Below are 26,292 nucleotides of genomic sequence, written 5' to 3' on the forward strand. Positions count from 1 at the left end.
TCGAGGAGGAGGGGGTTAGGTCCCCAGTCTCCGAGGCAGAAGCAGGAGAGGCTCTGATTGCCGCGGTTGATGAGTCATCAGGAACAGCACAGAATGCAGAGGAGTATGATGAGCCAGGTGACACAGCACACAATGCAGAGGAGTATGATGAGCCAGGTGACACAGCACACAATGCAGAGGAGTATGATGAGCCAGGTGACACAGCACACAATGCAGAGGAGTATGATGAGCCAGGTGACACAGCACACAATGCAGAGGAGTATGATGAGCCAGGTGACACAGCACACAATGCAGAGGAGTATTGTTCAGGAAGAGAGGAATTCACTGACGGGCCCATAGGTCAGCGCTCACCCTCTAGAACTTGTAAGACAAGATAGCTGCACCATGTGAGGAAAGGGGGGGCAGGATTCACTTACTCCGACACGACTCAATAATGAGGACTCAGTATTTTGGCAAAGGGAAGTCAGTTTATTGACAAGTACATCAAACAGGGAAGCAGTAGGGAATCAGCATCGTTCTGATCACCTGTCTCGCTCCGACTTCCTCAAACTTCAGTTGAACAGCAATTCTTATGGATAATATTCGTCAACATTGACATCTAATTCTAAAAAACTCGACATGCAATATAATTGGTTAGGAAAGGTAATTTAAGTATAGGTGCTATATCTGTATACAATAATGGAGCATGCGGATTAAATAATTCTTATCGGGTGGGCGTCTACGCCCATCCCACTACCTCACACATGATAGACATCCCTACAAGTACGACGTCTCATTGGTTCTACGATATATAGGACCCTAGATAACTCGGTCCATTGTGATTGGGCAGGTTACACCCCTAGACATAAATCCCCATTTTAATTAGTAGCATGCAGAATGGACACCCATGTGCCTGGTGTCCCAGGTTTCACTCTGCCTCCCTTCCATCAATCAGTATCTTAGGGCTATGTGTCAATTAGTTGGCTGGATATGGCTTCGAAACTGTAGCCTCTTATCAGGAAAAGTTATGTCATCCTCGGGTCCTGAATGACATCCGGCGGTGGTACCTCCTCGCGCCTGGCTGGTCACGTGTTAGTTCAGCATGAATCTGCTTCAGTTTCCAGCTTTTAGTGTATTTAATTCTGTTTCGGCCTCGCCACCTGCATGGGCCCCCCTTATCTTGACCTTTATGGGGCAGACTGGTATGCTCTGAAGTTTGAGTCTTGTTAGCTGACGCTCTCCTCCCTTCCTCTGGATGACCTCGATTTCCTAGGCATGAGCCGCTCTTTGTTAAGGTTCGATTCTGCTCCTTCTCTTGCCTCTGGCTGGGTTACGAAACTTGGCCTGTCAGGCCTCTGGCAGCTTGGGTACATTTCTGCTTTACAAAATGGAGTCGCACTGGTATAATGGGGTTTATTGAGGTAGATACATAGTTGGCGCTTGCCGCTCTAATCTTCTACTAAGCAGTATCGTTTTCTTTAGCCTCTTGCATTCCAAGCCTATTTACACACGTTTAACTGGTCGGTTGCTTCCATCTTGTCTCGCAGCAACGTTTCTTTATGTTTTAACATTGTCTCTTCTCTGTGTCCATTACATTTATTTTCGTAGTTACTCGCACTGGCGTGCAGGTCTTCTTCGAAAGCCGCTTTTGTTCAATCACGAGTCTGTTGAGGCCCGTGTGTCATTTCCACTGGCCTTCCATTAGGGCTCTTTGGGTCTCTTCATGGACCGTCTGTAGGTACTCTTCGCTTCGTATCAGAGGCTGGTACGGCTGTCTGATAGTGTACCGTGCTGCCCAGGTTTGTCTGGTTATGGGCGCTTCAACAGGTATGGATCTTCTGATGTATACTGGGCAGAGTCCCAGTGCAGCTCTCTGTTGATTCATTTGCTCCTCATATATCACATACTTTGGCAAGTACGCTCCCGGTACCTCGAAATGAGGGGATGGGGTGCAGGCCATGTCTGGGACCTCCTCTACAGTATGATGAGCCACCTGGCACATCACACAATGCAGAGGAGTATGATGAGCCAGGTGACACTGCACGCAATGCAGAGGATCCTGATGAGCCCCAGGAGGCAAAGTAGACAGTTTAGAGAAGCTTCAAGAGTCAGGAAACACCCCACATACTGTAGAGGAGCTTGACAAGCAAGGACACACATCATAGTGTAGAGGAGCAAAGTGAGCTGCAGGATACCACACCACTCACTGTGGAGTAGTGGGATATGTGAAGTTCCTGGTCTTCAGCACTCACATCAGGGAGGATAGCTCAGGGGCAATGTGCTCACCTTGGAAGCAAGACCACACAGAGCAAAACCGGTTCAATCCCTGGGTCCGGGCTTAGAAACCTCTGGGTATTAAGCGTGTTATAAATAACCTATCATATCATATCCTGTGGTTTCGTAGAATAATGATGATAATGAGCTCATGGCTATGATCCGTCCGAATACAGGCTCCAGCAACACATGTCTCAAAAAACCACTGATACCAAATAATGGGGATATCATATGTAAGATCTAGAAATGCAAAACATCAACCCCACACCACCGCCACCTTTGTAGTGAGATGTGTGTGGTAGGCCAAATCCAGCCCCCCACTACAATACAAAGTCTAGAATTGTTGCTACCAGGCCAAAGAGCGACAACATTTCATAACATCCACGAATAATATTTGACTTAGGGAAAGCCTGGGACAAACTTGTGTACCACATCTTCATGATCCCTCATCATTCATCACCATGCATAGGATTGGAGTGAATTACCATAACACCTTAGCCCATATGGTTACCCTATAAAACATTGCATATGTTTCATTGCCATCATTGTTCTGGACGCCAAGACCCAGCTCCACACTTTACATTGTTACTAGCCCTAAGTTCCAGGTCAGTATGATGGAGGCATCTGGGCGTGGACAAAAAAAGTCCACGGTGTAATGGCAAGAGTGCTCTTGCTTCCTGCTTCCATGGTGGTAATGTTGTCTGTTGATGTCTTGCCATGGTCGTTTGTCAAAACACACCCGTTACTGTCAATACATGAATAAAGTCTATCACCGATGTGAAATTTGCAATCAGTGTTACTTTTCACGCAAGACCGTACGCGTCTTGTACAATGAGGTTCTTTATGCAGCTGATCAGGGACTAGATCACTCTGGTGGCCAGAAAGTCCATTTCCACCTGATGAATCAGTGGATAGAGCCCTGGATCGCCATGTAAACCCTAGACAACAGCAAATGCCTGCAGTCTGGCACCAAGACATTTTTTGTTTGTGAAGATTTGGAGTTGGGAGCTGACATCTTGGAAAATGTGGAGGAGGATGGGCCACAGCGGCTAAAGCCATGTTGCTACTTGCAAGGGGTTCAATATAAGATTGTGTATGTTGCTTGCTTTGCACTTGTCCTTCCCCTTGCATTGACTAATTGTATCAGCAATTGGCAGACCATGAATCACCCGCTTCAGCCGGGACTAGAGTGTAAAAAAAGTGCTCCTCCAATTTCAGGCGAACGACAAGTTGCCAAAGCACCACTTGAAGACAGCAATTTGCACCCTCTGGAATTCTAATGTGCACATATTAGACAAGCTCTGTGGACAATGCAATGGCATCACTGATCATTGTAACACTCACAGCTGAGATGTTAATGGGGCCTTCTTTACAGCAAGACAGTGGCAGCTGCTGTCTGGTGTCTGCTTGGGCTACAGCATTTTGAGTAGTCCACCAAGCATGATAGTTGGCACAGTGCCTCACTCAGTGAGGTACTGGCACATCTTTACCTGCTATAGCTCAACCACTCTAACAGGATCAGGCCCCCGGATTTGGTTGGCAAGGTGGATGTAGCACGGCGGACGAAGGATGTACTCTCAACCTTGCACGCAGTTACCTGCACATCCTCAGGGTAAAATAGCTCTGCATACCTCCTTACCCCATTTCTTGACCCACATGTGAAGGTCATAAGGGTTGCTTTTCAGCCACCTGAGAACTCTTGAGCATCAGAATGAGATGTGAAACAATGCACTGACGATGTAGGTGTACACGAAATTGCGAGAAGAACAAAACAAGAAGAATATGCCACAACCCATCTTCTCAATACCGCCAACATTGAATTCGAAGAGTGTTGCCTTGTTCATCATCAGGGAGTATAGTTCGCTTGTTGCCTACACCACCTGTCCCATCTCCTGTGAATACCATTGAGTATAGCAATAGAATGAACATGGAAAGCCTGTGGGACACACTGCACCCAAATTGGCATTCCTCATTGAGAATGGGTCTAAAACAACATACAGCGAACCTCAAGCAGCTCAGACGGTGGATGCATATCTACTTGAAGCACCACACTTGAGATGGGGTGATGATCTGCTACCGTTCTTGTTCAGTGCGTGGTCTTTCTGGCCAACACGGCTCGTGAGAGTTGCCATAGAATGCTTAAGCCGCCCCCCTGTCAGTGTAGAGTCTGAGCAGCTTTTCGAGGTGCGACGGCTAGTGTATTTGACCATAGGAAAATCCTGGCCGTGTCCCATGTTGAACAATTAACATTCATTAAAATGAATCTGCACTGTATTGATGAAGACCCTGGCAAGAATCCCAGACATATCCAACACACCAATTCGAAGATGTAGAATTATTGTTTGCTTGATGACATCCATCCAGCTAAGTGGGGCTTATAGTTGCGAAACTGATTGAGCTTGTGACAGACTGTTGGTGTAGGTGAGATGTGGCTGTCATCATGGTAAGATGCCATTCGCGTTTGTGCTACTTCTCTGCCGTTCTAAAGTCCTTTTATAGGTTCTTCTGCTATTTTCAAACCACATAAGTGAAGGGGAACACTGCCCTTCAACTGGGCTGAGTTCTTCCAATATCAATATAACAATGTTTCCACTGTGTGTCAAAAGGTCACATGTGGGTGGTAGGGGAATGGAGTGAGAGGTATTTTGTGATCAGAGGACCACTTCCTGCAGAACATTGTTTGTCTCTAGGCTATGGTGCATGGTGTCCAGCAGGAGAGGAAGCCCGGCAAAGCACCAGATTGGGGATTCTGACTGGGAGTGCACATCTTTCCCATGGGGATTGTGGAATAAACCCTCTGGTTTGACACTTGCACCAGCAGAGATAGCATGGTCAACATTTATTATGAAAAGGAATGTAGCACAGGCCATGTAGCGTTCCACAGAAACATGCCTGGGCTGGGCAGAACAAGGGAAGGTGCATGCATAGCAGAGCCTTCAGGCCCCATACAAAATATTAGAAGAGAAAGGAATTGCCGTGGCTTGGTCAATCCGCCACCTTGACAGTGGTCCATGACTCCAAAATATCAGGCTATCCGATTATAGGTGAAGCCCAAAGAGCTTCGACATGTGGAGTATTACAAATGTTCTCGGTGAAGAGGAGGTGCTGCCAATGTCTGATTTCCAATCCCACATACCCATTTTCTTTTACATCACAGGTGCAATCAATACCACATTTATCATGGTAATAACGGAGAGCTATCCTACAAAAGGGGACAGGAAGCAGATGGAGACAGGCGAGTTACCAGATGGCTGGCGAGGCTCTTGTGTAGAGGAGGCGAGGCAGAGAAAGAAATACATCTGGAAGAAGGACCAACATAAGAGGAGGGAAAGGACAACGTTGCAAGAGGGCAAGAACTGAGTCATGAAGAAAGATATCTAGGGGAAGGATAAGGTGAGGCATGCCATGATGGTGAGAGAAGACTAAACATTGGATGAATAGACAGAGAGATGAGGGGGATTGAGAGTGAGAGATGGAGAGAGCAAGAGGGAGGGAGAGCAAGAGGGAGAAATGGGGAGCAGAAGAAGAGCTAGAGACAGGAGGAATCTGTAGGCACGAGGATGGGAAAAGAAGGCAGAGGAGAGAAGAGGGAATACCAGCAGGAAAGGGTTGCCATGCAGAAGTGAGGGCAAGAAGCAAAAGAGAAACAGAGTAGGAGAGGTTTCAGCAAAGGCTGGTGTTGTGGGAGCAGCAGCTTAAGGAGAACAACATACCATGCCATAGCAAGGGGACATTGAGAGAAAGGAAAAGCAAGAAAGCAGAGGTAGGTGAGTGAAACCTATAGGAGAAGAAAGCTTTGTTAGTGGAAGAGGAGAAGGCAAAGCATCAGAGAGGGATAACTCCATGTTTTGCAGTCACTGGTCAGGCAGGAAGACATCTTGCAAATGACTGGGAGGGGCTATGACCCACACCTTGACTGTGTCAAAAGACCAGATGGCATATATCAGAGAAAATAACAATGATGCGATCAAGAGAAACGACGGCGAAGGATGTACTATTGTGTTAGAGAGGCAGAAGAGGAGAGATATAGACAGGCATGAACCCCTCGAGCATGGCTGCATAAACCAAGCCAAATAGGGATATATCAACTCAAACCAGAAGCTCTACGGCTGTACCACCCAGGTCCAGGAGGGCTGGAGCAACCTGTGCCCAGAAGACTTACATGCACCACTCATGAGGGCCAAAAACATTTTCGATTATAAGAAGAAGATACCTGGAAACCCCTACTTTCTGGGTGTAAGTTAAAATTGATCATCACCCAGAAAATACAGCCATGAAAAAGAAAATTGTGAAGATTAAGGAAAACTCTGAATGGATTCCAAATACTACCTTTTACAGCTGATTGCCCTTCAACCACTTGGCAATGACATACCTCCCTATTGCCCTCCCATCCAACACCCCCAGGAGTACATGTGTCCTCGCAAAAGTCATCCTTCAGGATTCTAATGATCCATGTAAGGACGTCCCTTGAGAAGGAAGAGTTTGTGGGGCCAGGATCCAATCTTCCCCAGCTAGATGTGATCTTCCTGAGCCCTGTTTATGTTAGGTGCATCGCTTGAAGAAATGCATCCCAGAATTTCCCCCCTCTCAGTAGTCTGACCCATTCCTTGGACCTTCTATGTTATCACTTTAAGAAGCCCCATATTGGGTTCTGAAAAGTCTTCTCCCCTAAGCATACTCAGCATACCAAGGGTTTTGGGCCTTGAGATTTAATAACGGGCTGTATCCGTCCATGCTATAAATCTCCACCCCTTTCACCATTCCCTTTCCTCCCAGCCCTTTTCTTCCAGCCTCCCAACTTTGTAACATAACAATCAACTAGGTACATACCCATTACCATGAGGGTATATTCCAATGCAATACCTGAAACCTGAGTGTGCCAGTCACCCCTCAAGGGGAGCGTATCACTATCTGTCTCCGGGCCAGGGGCTTGGTGTTTCCAGCCTCCCAGCTGACAAGGTGCCAGGAGAGACCAAGAGATAGGCAACCAGTAATTAGCCAACAGAGAGTCTATTTTCGATAACACCAAATTCCCCCATGGTCGAACCACCTCCCATCAGAGACCATGTCTCAGAGTGTTATTGTATCCTCAGATGTGGGATTGAAGGCAACGGTCCCCCAGGATCCGTTCGACCCACTGCTCCCTCGGTCTACCTCGGTCTCAACCACCTCCTCTCTATCTTCTGTGGCCAGCTCTATAGTTCCATCTTCCATCACAGTAGCTCCTCTGGCCTCCAGACATCAGATTCACCCCCCTTGCCCTCTGAGCATGTGTGAAGTCTGGGTCCACAACAAGAGAGTCACCTGTTTGCTTCATGGCCATGCTGGTGAACCAGCTACCCTCTGATTCCCACCAGACCCATGCTTCCTCCGTGGAATTGCTGAACCAGTGTCGGTCGCCTTGAATAATCTTCAATCTGGAAGGATACAATAACATGTACCGTGTTCTATGCTCTGTCTGGACCCATTTGATTTCTTCAAAGTTCTGTTGCTGTTCTTCTGTGATGTCATCAATGACATTTGTGATGGCATCTTTGATGTCATGGGTGTTAGTCTTAGCAGTGTAACGGGGTGGCATGAGTTATGGTTGCTTAGCTTATCATAACTGGGAAATTTCTGGGTTTTTTCGATTTTACTTGTAACCATAATATGGAGAGGTTGTTATTAGTGCAAAGTAACTATAACGTCCCTTCAACAAAGTTTTTGCACTGAATTTGCTAGGTTTTTATTAGGGCAACTAAACCATAACATCCCTTTAACAAAGTTTTTTCATTGAATTTGATAGGTTTCTATTAGTGCACCTTAACCATAACATCCCTTTAACAAAGTTTTTTCATTGAATTTGATAGGTTTTTATTAGTGCACCTTAACCATAACGTCCCTTTAGCAAAGTTTTTTCACTGAATTCCATGGGTTTTTACCAGTGCATGCAATTTTCCTACAATTTACTAATATCATACTTACCCCAATATACCAACACTTCTGTCCAATTGACAATGTTTCACCTTAAAGCTCTGCCATTTCCCACCTTCTAGCATCATTTTTAACTCTTCTATACACTTTTTGCAACTTTTTCCAATGTTTTTGCATCCGTCGACGTCCACGAACATCTGATGCCATCACAGACCTTCCGGACAATGCCCAGGGACATCATTTAGGGGTCGCCAGAGGTCGCAACTGCGACCTCTGAGGTCTCCCTTGCGACCTCTGTAGTCTCCCTTGCGACCTCTTTTTTTTTTTTTTGGGTAATGCAAGCTACTGGGCTGTGGCCAGCACCATGTGGCTCTTTACTTCTGGAGTGGGTGGCTTTCTTGTTCAGGCCCCTTAAAAAAAGAAGAAAAACAAGAACAGGAGTGCCACAAGTCTAACACTTTCAGCACTGACCCTAAATAAGAAAGAATAGGAATACCAAATAATGTGTCTTTCTGGAATTCTATACGATAATTGCTAGACTCATTAAAGGTTTATTTCAGGCGCACTTCAGAGGGTGAGTCACTAATTTAGTCTGTTCTTAAACGCCTCAACTCAGCCTTTCATCCTTCTGAGGTCGATAAATGAGTACCAACACAGGTTTGGTGATATTGGGTGTATATTTTTTCTATATAAAGCGCTTACGCGTAAGTGCTATATAATAACACATCATTACCATTTGGCCATGGACGTCTGTTGGCATTCACAGTACTTTGGTAATATGGGCCTATACACACAGATCTTAATGATACATATGGCGATCCATTCTTGAATGAAATGCACATCACATTATAGTGATATCGTAACCATATTTTTCGTAGTGTACAATGCTATGTGATGCCACTTCCCGTTTTTTCAACTGGTGAAAGGTCGTGTTCCATCGCTTCCCGCGATATCACTTCAGGGTGGAGTCAAATGACATCACTTCCTGTGATGTCATCATGTGATGTCACTTCCGCTACCCCTGGCATTTTGGTGAAATGAGGTCCCTGACAGTGCCACGTGACCATGAGCTCGCACGCAGCATGATGACGTGTCTGCGAAGGCGTCCGCACTTCGCGATCGGGTCCATGCTCCAAGGACTGTTTGGAACTGCATTTTTCGACTGATCTATGGACTTTCAAGCTAAAAAATGTACCCATGCACAGCTTTTACACCTATACTTACTCATTATCCATTAACAATCTAGTGCAAAGTACATACTTGGAAGAATATTAGCAAAACTCCTATTGCTCTTAAAAATGACATCAGCTATTGCCATCCCTCCTCCCCAAGAGCCACCACGACCATCACCAGCTGGAGGACCTACACAGCAATAAAAGCGCAACAATGAAGAGGGCCAAGAAGATGAGGTAGAGGAAGTGCTTACCTCTAGCACCCAGAGAGAATCATGGGTGTGGCAGTTCTTTACCACTGTTGGGAGTGTACCAAAGGCTAAAGCTATTAAAGTGAAATGCACTGAGTGCAACTTTGTACTCATTCACAGACTACCTGGACAGTACTCCTACGGGACCATCTCCATGGACCGCCACACCAAATCCAACCACTGCAATGCTCTCAGAAAGGTTGCTCCTTTCTCAGCAAGTAGTAGGCTATCTTCCTCCACCTCATCTTCCTCAACTAATACTGTAGCCACACAGCTTCTTCTGTGGTCCACAAAATTCCACCAGCTACCTTGCAAGCAATAAAAGAGGCTGTTGATCCATATCTTTAGAAGACAACAGTCCACTGTATATACTGCAACACTCCACTCTGCAGGGGGAAGCAATTTCGATGTGATATTGAAGCTGTAATCAAGGAGCTTGAGAAACACTACCCACTACCTTAGAAGTAACACACGTGCAACACCTTCCCCAGTCCACCTGCCCTTCCATATTAGTGATTGGTTCCTCTTCCCTCATTTCCCTCTTCATCTTACGTTATAACCTCTCCTTCAAACACTTTCTTTTTTTTTTAAACAACAAAAGAAAGGCCCCCATAGGATCCAGCATTCACAGTTAAAAAATAGAACTAAAAATAATCTTATCGACTCCATCTACTTTACATTTAACAGTAAAGTACATAGACTCAATACGTTTTTCCAACATTTCCATTAGCATTTTGTGTTATGCTAATGAGAATAATGTGACATTCATCCCCCGTTCCAAGCACCGGAACAAGGGATAACAGCCCGGCAGCCCAAGTTATCGGCCCAAGCGAAGTGTGTCTGTGTGCACCATTAGGTCTGCAGGCTTCTGCACGTTATAAATAAATAAATAAATAATGAGTGCTCTGGACCATTATCATCCATTGCAGCCCCTGCAATGGGGGATAAAGGCTATTAGCACCCCTGGTTCCCAAAGCAGGAACCCGTGGTGCTAAAAAATAGATTTTTCTTCCTACCTATAGGAAGGAAAATCCTTTTTCAAGATGTCCACCATGGAAAGAGAAGTCAGGGCTCTGTACAGAGCCCCTCTCCCCTTTCCATGGCAGCCTGCAGAACCCTATGACCATATTACCACAAACACATTAGTTTCCCTTTCAACCTACCCTACCTTCGAATAACTTTACCACATAGCCGGTCCCATGTGGACATGGCCACTTTAACACCATTTTTTAAGTCCCTCGTGTTCATGGTCAGTAGCCAGATTGACCCGGACCTTATAACATGGCCCGGACAATCTGGCCACTGCCCATGGCCATAGGCTATACCTCAGTCACCAAAGGTATATCACTATTTTCTGTACCTACATTATGACACTTGTCCAAAAAAAACCACAGGCACATTTGCAAAACCATGCTTTAATGTCCTTGCCAATGCTCCTTACACAAGTTTGCTTGAAATCTGCCCATGTTTTATTTTTTCAAAAGTGTCAAAATGTATGTACATACAATAGCCATATAACTTAGCCCACACCTGTGTCTATAATCTTTCTCAAACCTTTTGTCCACATTCGTCAAATGGCAACAAAGTTATAAGCCATCTAAAAATGCTGAGACCCCCCTCTAATTTCGCCCCCTCTTGAGAAAATCCCACCAAACTTTAGAAAAATATTTATATCCCGATCTAAAATCTTTTTGCAAACTTTTGTGTAGATTCGTCAAATAGCACCACATTTATAAGCCTTTACATTATTTTGGCACCCCCCTCTAATTTTACCCCCTCTTGACAGAATCCCACCAATCTTTGCAAAACCATTTATATCTAGATACAACATTTTTTGCTAACTGTTGTGCAGATTCGTCAAATAGCACCACATTTATAAGCCTTTAGAACATTTTGGGACCCATCCTCTAATGTTGCCCCCTCTTGACTGAATCCCACCAAACTTTGCAAAACCATTGAGAATTAGGTCTAGAATACAATTCCAAGATTACATTCAGTTTCATTGAGTGTCGCCAAAGTTATAAGCCGTCCAAAAACTACTTTTCACCAACCCTGTAATGCAGAAATGGGCACAGATGTCCTAGGACATCTGGAGTGTTCACGGACTTTCGGGGATTAAAAGCACCCGTTTTTTGGCTTCTTATGACCATATCCCATCCCATCCTCATCCCCCCAAACCTCCCCAGAAATTGTTTGTTGAGTTTGACAAGTGCAACGTTGCGTTTTTTTTTTTTCGCTGCGGTATCCCTGGACACCGGCAAATGTCTGTGAATCCAACATGGCGGACGTTTCAGGAAAACTGACACATTTCATGTTTTTCTCCATCCAATCAGCGGAGAAGCCGATTTCTGCAAAATTGACGTCGCCCGATTGGCCAATCAGATCACAGTCCGCGGACCGAACAGGGAAATGGGCCAGTGGAGCAGAGCCAGATATCAATCATTTTTAGCCTGTTTTAAAGAAAACTACTGGACAGATGTACACCAAATGTACAAAACCACACTTTCGGGACAAAGCCACCACTCCTGCCGTAAATTTGGTGAAACTCCGTCCAGCGGTTTGGGCTGTAGGCCTGAGCAAAGTTTTTTCCCATTATATCTATGGGAAAAAAAAGAAATTTGGAACCCCCCCCTCACGAAACCTCACCAAACTTGGCAAAGAAATTCAGAGTAGGCCATATACTTTGCAAAGTTTGGTGAGGATTCGTCCAGGCAGAGCGAAGTTGTAAGATGCCCAAAATGGGTTTAGCCACCGCAGGCCCAGTAATATATATATATACCAAAATATAGGTGGTATGCTAGATAACTATCCTGACATTACCTATCGTAAAAGTGCCTCCATAAAAGACTTGCTGGTGAAAAGCTACATGGCAGTTGAAAGGAATGATACGAACACTAACTGGCTCTCCTCAACAGGAGTTGGCTTCTTTAAGTGTACCAGATGTAAGATTTGCAAATATGCAAATAATGGCAAAGTTATGAGCATCCCATATTGAAACATCTGGTTTACATTAACAGCAAAATTACATGTCAATCTGAACTGGTGGTGTATGCTTTGATATGCCCATGTCTAAAATGGTACGTTGGAAGTACAAAATGCAAGCTGAAAGTATGTATCTAGAGCCATTACTAACAAGGACTGCTCTTACCCCATGGCCAAACATTTTTCGGAAATGCACAATGCCGACCCAGCCTATTTTATGTTTTTTGGCATTCATAAGGTCATTCCAGGTCCCAGGGGTGGTGATAACGAGAAAACACTCCGTCAAGAACAGACTAAATATATCTTAGACTTTGAGAGTAAGACACCGCTGGGTCCCAATATTGATTAGGAGCTTTACACCTTCTTGGGGACATAAGTACTACACTGAATATGATATAGTACCCCTAGCAGCTCATACATTTTTATGACCTTATACTATAACCTTTTATGTTTGGTTTGTTGGCATGTTTTCATTTCTTCCTTTTTTACTTATCACTTTTAATCGTTTACTTTTTTATGGTGACTTTCAATTTGACTCAAATTTTGAACCGATTTGGCAAAGTTATAAGGAGGCTCTTTTTTGATGACTAACCTATTTTAGCATAGTATTTGAGTAGTGGTATTTTTATGCATTTTTTAGACATCTGATGGTTTTATGATAGCACGATTATGAACTCAGTTCTGTGTGGGGATCCTGGTACCTCTTACTGTGTGTATGCATTTGGCACTTTAGAGCATCTCTTTTCCTTTTATCTATCCTTCGACATCACTAAGTTAAAGGATGGTAAATATAGGACAGATAGCAAATATAGGAATATACCATCACAAAGGTAATATTTGAGGTAGGCTATTAGTATGTGACATTGTAAGATATTCAGATCTCTGTGCTGCATTTTGTAAGAGAAAACCCTTTTTAATGTATTGAAGTATTTTAGAGAATGTCAGAAGTTTGCACTATGCACCTTACAATATGACAATATTACTCTTTGTACTGTGAAACTATTCATATCATAGGAATGCATTTTTTGCACATAAGCACTATGCACTTTATATTCTTGCAACACTACTTACTTAACGTGATACCAATCTCATTCACATACATCCCAATTATGATGCTGATATGTATTTATAGTGACTACCTCGGTCTCTAAATATTTTTTACAGACTATATAAGAACATGCTATCTTTGCTTTGGCACGTCCAAGAGAAGAGGGTGCTCCACGCCCACGCACTTGGCAAATGCTTTCCTCCTCTTTTTACATTTGTGAGATGTGAGGGATTCATCTACCACAAATAATGTAGCCAATGCGTTCTCAGTTTCCAAATAAGAGTTACCTTCCTCATTTTTGGTTTTTAGAAAAAATCAAGTCCTCAACACTGCGTTAATAAAATGACAGCATGGATGTTCTAGTATCGTTTTCCCAACAATGGACTGTACTATATATGACTGCTCACCTTAAAAACAACATTTCAATGCTATGAATTGTATTTGCCCTGCTATGGTTTAAAAGTTAGGTTTTGTCTGCAAAACATATGTTCATGTCATCAGTAATGTGAATCAGTAGCCCAAGCCAAGATGGCTAACCACTATTAGCTTGAGTCTATAAGTCACCTTTTCTATGTTTTTCACTGAGGTGGGGGTGTTTTTTATAAAAACTAACTTCCTGTGGGTGATGAGTGACTGTGAACAAGCCACTGGGTAGTGGTGAAACGCGTCAGGCTGCCGTCTGGCTAGAAAACTCTCACTGGGAGATTTCTCCTTTTTAAATTGCTGCAAAATGAAAAAATAAAGGTTGTTTCATATAATACAACCGGAGTTGCAGTGTTTGCTGTTGGTTTTCCGTGTTTACTACGTTGTTGGAACACTTTTTTTGGAGTGCTGCTCGCCTGGACAGTTTCTGTTGATGCCGTTCGTATTTCAAAAGAGAGAGAGAGCGAGAGAGAGAGAGAGAGAGAGAGAGAGAGAGAGAGAGAATCTGACTGACTTTTGCACCTGGTAAATGCACGTAGACTCCATAGGAATCAATTGTAAATACTTCACAATATCATTATTGCAGTAGCCATTTCCACTTTTGCCAACTCATAGTAGAATTGTAAAGTATAAAGATCATATCGCTTGCGTTTTGCGCTTTATCTCTACATGTTAGAAAAGTTGAACATTACTTTGAGTGGTCTTTTTGCACAGAAGTGCAATCAGAACTGGTACCCTCTACCATTTAGGTCTCAAAAGAAAATTATTCATAAAGATGCTGTAACCTGTTCTACACATGCCTATATCCTTCGTTTTCTGCTGGCCTTTTCGCTCAAAGCCGGGAATTGGATGCAAAATAGCCCCAAAGTATTTTTTAGGTCCAATTGGTAATGTTGGCTGTTTTGAAAATAGATTTTTGTTTATGTATATATCATAGTGTTTGTAGATCCTGCACGTAGACACAGATATTCAGTGTCTATTAACGTAATGGCTATATGCACGATGGAGGATTAGAATTACAAGAAAGTATGCTTTCCTGATTTATCGTCTCAACAAAGTAGCTTGAGTTCCACTGATTGAGTGTATGATTAAGCCTAGGCTCCGGTGGAACATGAGTTACTATAGCAACTGCCATCCTGCTCAACCGTCTCCGTGATAACCTGGTTATCACCGATCAGGCCCTGGCTTGGCTGACTTCTTTCCTCTTTGATCGACCCTCCCAGATCCAACTTGGGTCCCTTCTCTCCTCTGTCTCTACCTGTGGTGTTCCCCAGGGGTCTACCCTCTCTCCCTGGCTGTTCAACTAATACCTGGCACTTCTTGCCAACTGCATTGCTGCTCTCTGCCCCAACTTTCAGTGCTATGTGGATGACACTCAGCTCCTTTTCTGGCTCCCTTCAGCCACCTCTTCTCCTTCTCTCATCTCTGACGGTCTGTCTGTTATTCAGGAGTGGTGTGCCGTCAATGAGCTCTGCCCTTATGCCAGTAAGACTGAGATTCTCCTCATCGGCACAACCGTTCCCTCCATTTCTGTCACTCTCTGGCCGGCATCTCTTGGCCCCCTTCCTGCTCCCACCTGTGAAGCTAAAAACCTTGGGGTCATCTTCGACTCCACACTCTCATTCTCTCCTGACATCTGTGATGTCTCTAAGAAGGCAAACTACCAGCTGCACCTCCTCAGAGGTATTGTTCCTTTCCTCTCCTTCCCCCAGAATCCCACTGTCTCCAGAGTGCTGGTTCCCTCTAGGCTAGATTACTGCAACAGCCTCTTTCTAAATCTGCTGCCTCTACTCTCTGCCCATTGCAACTCACCCCGAACAGGACTGCAAGACTTGTCCTTGGCCTCAAGCCCAGGGATAGTATCTCTCCAGGACTGAAATCTCTTCACTGGCCCCCAGTGGTGGCGAGGATTAAGTTAAAATCTCTCTGCATTGTCCACAAGGCCTTCTGGGGCCTGGGGACTCTATACCTTCAACTCTCTCTTCCTAAATATCTTCCTTCCCGAGCTCTTCACTCATCTGCCTCCAACTCTCTCAGGGTCAGTCGCTTCTCCAAGCAACAAGTTGGTGGTAGATCTCTTTCTTCGGCTGGGGCCTCCCTTTGGAACAGCCTCCCTGCCTCTCTGAAAATTGAAGAGAACCATCTCCGGTTCTGGAAGCACCTCAAGGCCTTCCTCTTTGTCTTTGCTTTCTCCCCTCCTCTCCCCTGCTGAACCCCTGGCTGAAACTAAAACTGCACTGGTCTCCTGGCTACCCTCTGTTCTTGGGCCCAGGTCCCCTCCCCGCCAGTTGCACACCTGCACTGCCCCCCTGGTATGCCTTGCACTCTGGGGCTGTCTCTGTATCCCTACAGCTCCCTACCAGCACTTGACACCTGGTGTCTGCACTTACCCTTGCACCTGCCACCAGCGAGCTGCACTTCTTTTATTGTTCTTATTTATTGTTTTTATTTATTTTCGGTTTATCCTATGTACTGCACATCGCCTCGCACTTTCCTCTTCCCGCTTCCCCTGCACTTGCGCGATCTTTATGTCACCAGCCCTAGTAAGATTGTTGTCTCTGTCTTCCCTCTGTTCCCCTCCCTTGCTTCGTCGCGCCTTGAAACACTTGTGTATAGGCACATTATAAATGCCATATCATATCATATCATATCAACTAACCTTTCATTTTTGGTTTAATCAGGAACACCACAGGGATCCAGAAGATCAACACTGTCTTCTTCTGGGGAACGCCAAGGGCAGTGTGCCATGAATTAAATGGACAGAGGCTTAAAGTGGAGGAAAGCCAGCCATGCCAAAACGTTGTGGAGTGTGAAGAATTTGAAGAGGTTTCTGGTAGGTTTCTGAGAGGATTTCCACAAAAAACACAACCTATGGCTGCTTTGAAAATGGCACATCCGTGAAGAGCGATCAGTGTGTTAACCTTTATTGTGTTATGTTTTATTGTACTCACTAATAACTGAATACTTTCAAAGTATCATCTGAATGACAAGAAAGAGCAGGTCCATTTCTGTCTACAAGGGTGTGTTGGAATCTTAGTTGAAGAGTGCAGGTCTTCTATTTATGTGAAATCAAATATGTTATGAACATTGGCTTATACAGCACTGAAGGATAAGTGGTGTCAAAAGAGGCCTCATTACGAGTTTGGTATTATTTTGGTGGTAAATCTACCGGATTCCCACCAACATTGATAACCGTTACAGCCACTCTGTCACATGGTCTTACCATGGAGTTACAAGTTGTGGAAGGCCGGTGTAAATCAATAGGACTCTATGGGGATTTTGGGCGAAATACCACAAGCGGCATTTCTGGTGCTGTAATTCCACTAATTTTTAGCCTTAAAGTGGAAGATTCCCCCCACTTCAAGATCGAACTCAGAATTTGGCAGTGTAGTAAAATCGGCTGTAATTCTGTTACCATGAAAAAATGTGCCCGTAATTAAATTACCAGGACTTTGTTCCCTCACTGCCAAACCCATTGAGAGGCCCATGGTACTGATTTAAATCAGAACATAGCTGGCCAGATAACATAATCACCATGTTGCATGGTGGATTTGAAAAACAAAGCTTCTCAGCAATGTCTTGAATCTGCCTTCATTTAATGCATATTTCATCTGATCATTTGCCCATTCCAAATATGGGCCCCTCGAATGGACAAATTTAGGCTTGATCCGGGGACCGTGTGTTAAACGAGGGAGGACACATGAAGGCTCCTGTCTGGTTGTGGGTAAACCTGTGTGTTAAGTACATGGAGTGTCTTCCAGGTAGACTGTGGTACATGAATGTTGCACCCTTGGAGGTAGTGAATCTTCTGCAGAAGTATAGTTGCATGTGTGTGCGATGGAGCTTTGGGAACAACTTAAGCAACGTCATTCCGAAATACTTGCGTTGGATCGGAGATTTCTCTGTGGCATCCTTATGCAGGGAGTTGCCATATCCCATGTGGCTCTTATTATCAGCCTAGACATAATACTTATTCAAGACTGAAAAAAAGGGAACCAAAAAAGTGATGGGTGGAAGATTTTGAATTAATCTGAGCCACTGGCATTGCTCTGGGCAAACGTCCACACCTCCGTTTTTTAATCCGTCTGCAACATTGAAAAAGGGGTCCAGCTATATGCAAATCTGTCAGGTACTACCACCAATGGGAGCAGCCCTGCCTGTACTGCTAGGCCAGGTCCCCTCTGCACGGAAACACAAGCAACCCCAGACATGTTTCGGCCTTGTTGGGCCTCCTCAGTGAGGTGCGGCTTGGTTCCCTATGGGGCAGCAAGCAAGGGACCCATGTCTGGGTATACCTTCTCTCACATAGGGAGACAAACTAAAACCAAAAAAGTGATGGTGGAAGATTTTGAATTAATCTGAGCCACTGGCATTGCTCTGGGCAACCTTCCACACCACCGTTTTTTAGCCCGGCTGTGCCATTGCTAAAAGGGATCTAGCCATATGCAATTCAGTCAGGTACTGCCACCAATGGGAGCAGCCCTGCCCGAACTGCTAGGTCAAGTCCCCTCTGCACGGAAACACAAGCAACCCCAGACATGTTTCGGCCTTGTTGGGCCTCCTGTGTGAGGTGCAGCTCGGTTCCCTATGGGGTACATCTGTTTCATTAGGTCGCGGAGAGCCCTAAGGAATTGACTTGTTGACCCATCTTCAACTGCGAATGGTATGTGATACCCAGAGGCTCTGCATGGGGCAGGATGGGTAGAGCCATGGAATTAATGGATAGGACAGGTGGCTGGGTAATTGATTTCTGTGTACTGATTTGCATGCTATATTGGAAAGTTCACTTTAATTTAGGTTGAGACTGAGCCAATTGGCTTGCATCCATACCTTCATGGTCCCATGTCATTTCATTGTGGGATATTTTTTCGTGTGTTTTTTTACCGCGATTTTTTTAACGAAAAAAAACCATCACATTTTTTTTCAATTATTTTTGGGGGGTTTAACCCCCAAACCCCCCATTTTCTAAAAAATTCGATGTTTTTTTTCTTCGAAAAAAAAAATCGTGGTAAAAAACCCTGTGAAAAAACATCCCGCGATGAAAGGACATCGTACCACCTTCATATAAGAGAAAATCTCCCCTAGTTTATTGTTACGATTGGCCCATCCCCAGACAGATCAAGCCACAGCTTTAAATCATCAGCATAGTAATGGTACCTGCTAGGGTAGAATTCCTTTTTTGTAGGTTTCCTTTTCTCTAAATTTGGGCGCCCCCCAAACATTTTGCTGCCATTTCTGGAGTTCAGAATGTTTTGTTATGAGAGGCACTTCTACTGATCTCTCCTGTACATGCAACTCAAGTTTGATGTGCTGCCCTTCGTAGCCCAAAAGGCAACTTACATTTAATGCACCCTATTTTTGTTCATGGGGGATTCCTATCACCCAGAATGTGTGCTTGCTAGTAGGCTCGTGAAAACTCTACATTTTAGTTTTGACTACATCACGTCTGTAACATTTTACCGTGTAAGTAGCCAAATGCCCTGAATGCTGACCAGGCGGGTACTAAAGCATTTTAGAATTCCTACAACCCCTCCATTTTGTTTTGTGGCCTTGCCTTGTTTTCTTGGGCCACAATGGGAAGTCACAAATGACAATTATGCTTAAGTAGGCTCTTCCAGAGCCTACAAAGGAATCGCTGGTGAATGCCTTATCCAGTTTATACTAGATTGGAGTCTTTCAGGTTTCCCAATTGGTGACTTTGTAGATGTGCCGGAGTGTTTGAAAGCTTGGTTGGCCAGCACTGATTGGCTGTATGGAAACAAACTTGAATACTGCATGCCCTTGGATTTGTGGGCAGGGGTTCCCCGACCACTGTGTCAATATTTGTAAAAGACCGGAATCCCTGTACCAATCCCAGTTCATTTTGGAACATACCTGGAAGCTCTGCTGGCAAGATGAGCATCTGCTTAGGACCCTGTGGACTGCTGCCCTGGATGAACCCTGTCCTTTTGTGGTTGCTCCACTATTTCTGCCTGCTCGAATAATCTCTGTGTCTGCAATTTTACGCTCTTTTGGAAGTCTTCCTGTCCATGGTGGACCTGTGGCGGGAGTCCCTGCTACCTTGCTTGAACCCTGAGTAACCTGCTGCTCCTCTTCCTTCATTTGCTGCATGAAGGTGCGCACTATTTCACCTCCCGCTGATATTTCTTATTGAGGGTCTGTTTCCTGCTGCATGGCTGATATGTGTCTCTCAGTGGGCAGCGTCTGACCTGCTTGCTGCCTTGCTTAGCAGCTCCTTTGCTGCTGTCACTAGTGTGGTTTCCTCCTTCAAATGGGGTATCTGCATAGGATTCTTCAGAGACGTCATTGCACCAAAATGCCTGTGGTAGCGGAAGTGACATCACATGTCCCTTGACCTATGATGACATCACAGGAAGTGATGTCATTTGACCCCACATCCAAGTGACATCACGTGACGTGACACGACCTTTCACTCCTTGACAAAACAGGAAGTGGCATCACATAGCATTGTTCCTCAGAACACTAAGAAAAATATGGTTACGATATTACTGTACTATGATATGCATTTAATACAAGAATGGATCACCATATGTAACGTTAATATCAGTGTGTATTGGCCAGCGGTATTCAAACTGTGAGGCGCGCCCCTCTGGTAGGCCGCAGCATATGCTTAACATGTCAGTGTTAAGAACTAAACATGTGTCATTTTTATTCACCAGGCCAGCACAAGTATCAGTTAGCTGAACAAACCTATGCAAAAGAGAATTAATGTATCACACAGAAATGTTTAAAACTATTTTCTTTATTTTCGTGTCTCTTCATTTGACACACCAAAACGTTTTTTTATATTACTTTTTAGTTACATATGGCGCATCCCTGGAAAGGTTAACTCTAGTTTTCTTGCTTACATATTGTAGTGGCTGCTTTGGGACATGGCCTAAATGCACCCTCTCAGCATCAAAGGTCGTTTAATTGTCTAAACAAGCCAGCCACTGTCCAGCGACCACACCAGATGGCAGCTCAATGTCACTTGGCACCTTGATTAGGAAAGTGGAGTTCATTGTGTCTCAACATGCAGACAGTAGTCCATGACAAATCAATGCAGTGATGGGTGCAGCAATGATTTGTGTGCTGCACAAGTCACCACCCTGTTGGTTAATGGTGTCTATGTGGTGCTCCCTCATGTAACAGCACATATACCTGTTTTTGTCTAATGTGCCCAATGTCCATACAAGAGCACACTGGACTGTTTTGTGTATGTGACTCTGACGAGCATGCCATACTGTGCCCACTCTTAAACACATAAAGCAATCAAAGAAGTTGCCTCAAATTGTAAATCCACGAGGCCAAACGCCCTTTCTACACTGACACACCATGGTTTTCACTAGCTACAGGCCAGCACTAATAAGATGCTAATGCTAGCTCGGTTAGATAAAACATGGGCCTGCTCTTTTTTTCTCCAAAATAACCCCTGAGGCCTGCGCAATGGTGAGGAGGTAGTGGCTGAGGAACCGTGGGACCTTTACCATGCACCAGAAGCCGGTTTTGTTTAAAACGCTTCATCAGCTTATTACTGGTCAGGCTAAAGTTTGAAAGAGGTACAATCCTTTCTGTGTAGCCTTTCTGTGCATTGTTTATTGGGTCCCTCTTGTGCGGTATACTGCCCTGTCTGTAGATATAATTCCCTAAAGATGTTTCTGTATTGGGGTTGGGCATGCCCACACTGAGACCCAGCCCTTCCTCCTCTACAATTCTTCAGAAACAAGAAGCCCATTTGAGTGGCTGATGTTGCAGCCATTTTATACTTGCATCCAAAAATGTAAGATGTCCAAATGAGCATGTATGGTTCATGGTTACAAACATTTTAATGTTGGGGTGAGTATCGTGAACTGTGATGTGAACACCAAGCCATGCATATGTTATGCATTTAGAGATTCACACATACAATCCTTTTATCACAGACTTGTTTATCAAATGTAGACATCGCTGATCACTGTTATAGTCCTGAAATACTCTGTGATTTAATGCAAAGTATACAGAAATCCTCATTGGTGCTATTTGTCCCTTTTACCACTCTCAGAGAGGTATTTTGAAAGAGTACAATAAGAGTGCACCAGACTGTCCATCTTGGAATGATAACCTTCTATCAGAAAATAATTCATATGGTTAGTCTAGTATTGCCCCTTGCGAAATACAAGTGAGGTGGTACGAACAGAACACCTGCAACACATGGCTAGGTCAGTGGGCCCTGAGACCCTGATAGGCTGTTCACACTGCAGTGGGCCAGTACGGACAGTCTGAAACTGCATTCAGGCAAGGCTTTCCCCAAGAGCAGGTGACAGAAAAAACATTTACTTGGGCAGCAACAGCAGTGTTTTCACATTAGAATTCTTCTGTAAAGTACTTGAATTACAATGTAATGAAACCAGCTTCATTTATATAGCAATTATTTATTTATATTGAGGAGGGGTTTTGTCGTACGACAGAGGTGTAGTTTGGGAGTGACGTGTGCCAGTCAGTAGGGGTGAGGGGGGGGGTGCATTCTGATGTTTCTGATGTTTCACCCTGGGCACCAAGTTGGCTAGAAACTGCCCCGATTACGGCACACACCTTCTTTTGCTGGGATGACCAGCCCTCCCATCTGAATGCAGAGCAGGAAATCACTAATGATGGCTCATTAGTGACATACTCTCCTACTTTCAGATGGAACAGGGTAGTGGGGGGGAGCAACTGCCCCCATGTTGCCAGTCAGAATTCATTTAGCTCATCAATGTATTCAGTTCTCTGTTTTTTGTCCTGGTGCTTAAGATGCGCGCTTTGCATTACAAGCTGTGTACCGCAGACTGGTTCCACTCTATGCAGGGGTGAAATGAGGACTGTGTGGACTTTGTACAAGTGAATAGAATAAAGACCCTGTGATCCTCATTTCTCCTGCAGCAGCAGTGGCCAGAGAAGGCGCCAGGGCATTTCATCCTTTTCAAATTAAAGGTGCCAGGGCATTTCAACTTTTTCATATGAGGGGCCTTCACTGTGCCTGATAATCCCAAAATTCTCTTAAATTTTATGCAAAGCTGCATGTTATTTATACAAGGTTATTTTGCACACTGAATGCTGAGCAAGTCAACAAACAACATTAACGTCCAGCTTTGATTAATACTTCCCTGAAGATAATGCTGGCATTTCTGACTGGGTGATGCAGCCCTGTCTGGCAGCGGAGGTGGTGCATCTTCCATTTGATTCACAAGCATTGGTGATCGAGGTTAAGTCGGACACTACTCTGCAATCTGAATTTAGGAACATTGCAGTGGGGGACTTTTGGCCGAGGTTAAACCTGGAGTATCCTACATTGGCAAGGTCTGCTATACAGTCTCTCTTACCCTTTGAATCTTCCTACTTGTGCGAAGTAGGCTTTTCAGCATTGGCTGTACTGAAAACGAAATACCCCACAAGGCTGGAAGTGGAGGACAACCTCAGAGTGGCAGTCTCAAAAATAAAACCACACATTGACTCACTTTCTGCAGAGAGACAAGCCCACCCTTCCTATTAGTACTTGCTCTGTAAAATCAAATTGCCTTCTGCTGAATATACTAATAGGAATGTGTTTTGAGAAAATAAAAGCCCTACTGAAGAATTCTATGTTTACTTGCACGGTTTCTATGTTTGGGTTGTAAGTGATTGTCCTACTGTCTTGGAATGTCTCCCCAACAACATTTCCCTTCAAAATGATGGCACCACGCAATTCTGCAGCCATCTCTATAAAAAAAATATAACACCAACACAGAGGGATGGGGCAGGGGGACCAAACAATGTATCTTTTGCTCAGGGGGGCCTTGGCATAGAAAGTTTGAAGACCACTGGTATAGGCCCATATATCCAAATTACTGTGAATGTAAGCAGACGTCCAACACAACAACCTGGACTATTGTACATCACTCTGGCTAAACTCTAAACAGGCAGAGCATCTCAAAGAGGTCTAAACCCCAAAGGGCAGACATCCAGTGCCTACCAAGTGTCTGGCCACAGACTGCAAACAACAACTGCCCAACACAAGTCCAACCATAAAATCAATGATCTAGAGGGTTGCCAAGAGCTGTGCAAGTGCTTATGAATGATTTCAAACCATACAGTCTGCGCCTTTCTGTTTTGCTTATTTGGTAGAAACAACGTTTTGTTTGTTAGCTGGGAGATAAGGGAGAAGGATGTGTTACAGGTCACAGTATTTGCAGGTTTTTAAAATGAAAATGTAAACAGCAGCAGCAGCTCTACGACATCACCCCTAGAAAAGCCTGCTGGGCCTATAGACCTAGACTACTCCTCACTGATAATGCCCAGTGAGGCTGAAACATGTCGCTGGATGATTGTGGTCTCGGCAAGAAGGGATGTGACCTAGCAGTTCGGGCTGGACTGTCCCTTTTGGGGTGGGACAAAGTATGATTTGCATATGGTCTTTCCCCTCCTGTAGTGGCTTGGCAGGCTGAAAATCGATGGTCTGGAGGGTTGAACAGAGCTGTGCCAGTGGTTATGAATGATTTGAAACCTTCCAGCCATCACATTTCTGTTGTTTTTATTTGGTAATGTAGGGCAGGTATTGTATCATAAGTATGACACTGACACAATGGGTACAATTTGTAAAACCTTTATTGTAGAAAGATGAAAAAGATGGTCTTTCCTAATTTTTACTGTAAATGACTATGTCGTCAATATAGGCCCGACAGAAATCGGAGTAGGGCTGTAATATCCTGTCCATAGGTCATTGGAAAGTGGCTGGGACCCCATGCAGGCCAAACAGGGAGGAATCTGAACTGGAATAGTCACAGGGCTGTCAAGAAAGCTGTCTTTTCCTTATCAGGACCATATACTGAGACCTGCCAATAACCCTTGGTTATCTCTAGGGTTGATAGGAATGTGGCATGTCCAAGTCTATCTATTAACTCATCGATGAGTGGCAAAGGATAGGCATTGATGGCAGAGATGGCGTTAACCTCCAAGAATTATCGGTTTAGTTACCAACACAAAACTAGTCTTAGTCCCTTTTATACATATATCTTTTCATCTGTACCTATTCTGTGCACATTGCTTTTTGTACATATCCTTTCCATATGTGATTGAGTTTCAATGTCACTATGTACGTGGCTTCACGTGTTCATCAAAGTCAGTTTGCTAATTTCACCTGTGTGGGGTTGTTGCGTGGGTGTCACCACTTGTGGTTTCCCATACAATTCTGCGCCTTTATGGTTTGCCCAGGATTTTCTGCAGAATATATTGACACCGTCTGTAGAGAGCTGAGATATTTCATGGCTCTAAGATGCTTGAAAACAGGCCTGCTGATATCTGTACACTTCATGCCAGATGTGTGATGAAAGCACGCACTGCGCAGGTCCGTGTACCAATAAACAGTGTCTCAATTCTGTATTTTCTCATATTAAGTGAGTTGTAGTTCTCCTTTTTTGGGTTCATATTTAAAAACATTCAAATATGTAGCCTTAACCCACATTCTCTCCCAGCAAAACGACCCTGATCATGCTCCTTTTTGGTCCATAAAGTGACTCCATTGCATCAGTATTTAAATAATAATAATAATAATAATAGTTATTATTATTAATATTATTATGAGTCATGAATCGCTAAATAATAACGTGGATCATAATATCTGTATAAAAATAAAAATAGTTGTATAATAATAATTCGTATTATAATTGTTATTATTATTACTGTAATTCAAGTATTATAATTTCAAGTCTGTGTTTAGCGATTCCTGACTGATTCGTCCTACTTCTAAGCACTGTAGTAATAGGTCATGTTTGCACCCAGTGCGATGGCTTTTTGTACATGTAACTTGTGGCATGCTAGCTGCTGGATCCTTACCTGTCCATAAGATGGGCAGCGGCTCGCTTTGGACTTGTGACTGGCATGGCCGTTCCCTGCACTCAATGGAAAGGCCTTTTTCTGGGAGCAGAGCTGGAGGCAGAGCAATCTGTGTGTGTGGATGTTACGACGTTGTGACTGTCAATTCCTATGGTCAGCTCTGCGGAGGGAAACGTCGCTTTACCTATGTTAAGTCTGATGTCCATACACACTAATTCACTGCATGTTCATCCAATTGTCTGAGGCTATCAACAGACTAAGCAACAGATCACCAGTGTAATCGATCCCCAGTATTGCCTGTTGCTTCTGGTGCCGTGACCGTGCACCCCTTTGCTAGAGTGCCCTAGACAGGAGTGAAGCCTGCGCCCATCAGTGAGCCTTGTGTGTGTCTATAATGACTCGGACTGAAAGTAAAGACTTGGCT

At 44.2% G+C, this 26,292-nt stretch overlaps 1 protein-coding gene across 1 annotated transcript in view; it reads left to right on the plus strand.

The window, feature by feature from the left end:
* LOC138569447 (properdin-like) overlaps positions 1–26,292 on the plus strand; it is a 349,722-nt gene that overhangs the window by 319,478 nt on the left and 3,952 nt on the right. The window contains exon 9 of the mRNA XM_069647424.1: positions 16,724–16,875. Coding sequence (XP_069503525.1) covers positions 16,724–16,875 — 152 coding nt within the window. The remainder of the gene's footprint in view (positions 1–16,723; positions 16,876–26,292) is intronic.

This window comes from Ambystoma mexicanum, chromosome 2q (assembly GCF_040938575.1).
Source record: "Ambystoma mexicanum isolate Mex_15411 chromosome 2q, UKY_AmexF1_1, whole genome shotgun sequence".
Taxonomy (NCBI): domain Eukaryota; kingdom Metazoa; phylum Chordata; class Amphibia; order Caudata; family Ambystomatidae; genus Ambystoma; species Ambystoma mexicanum.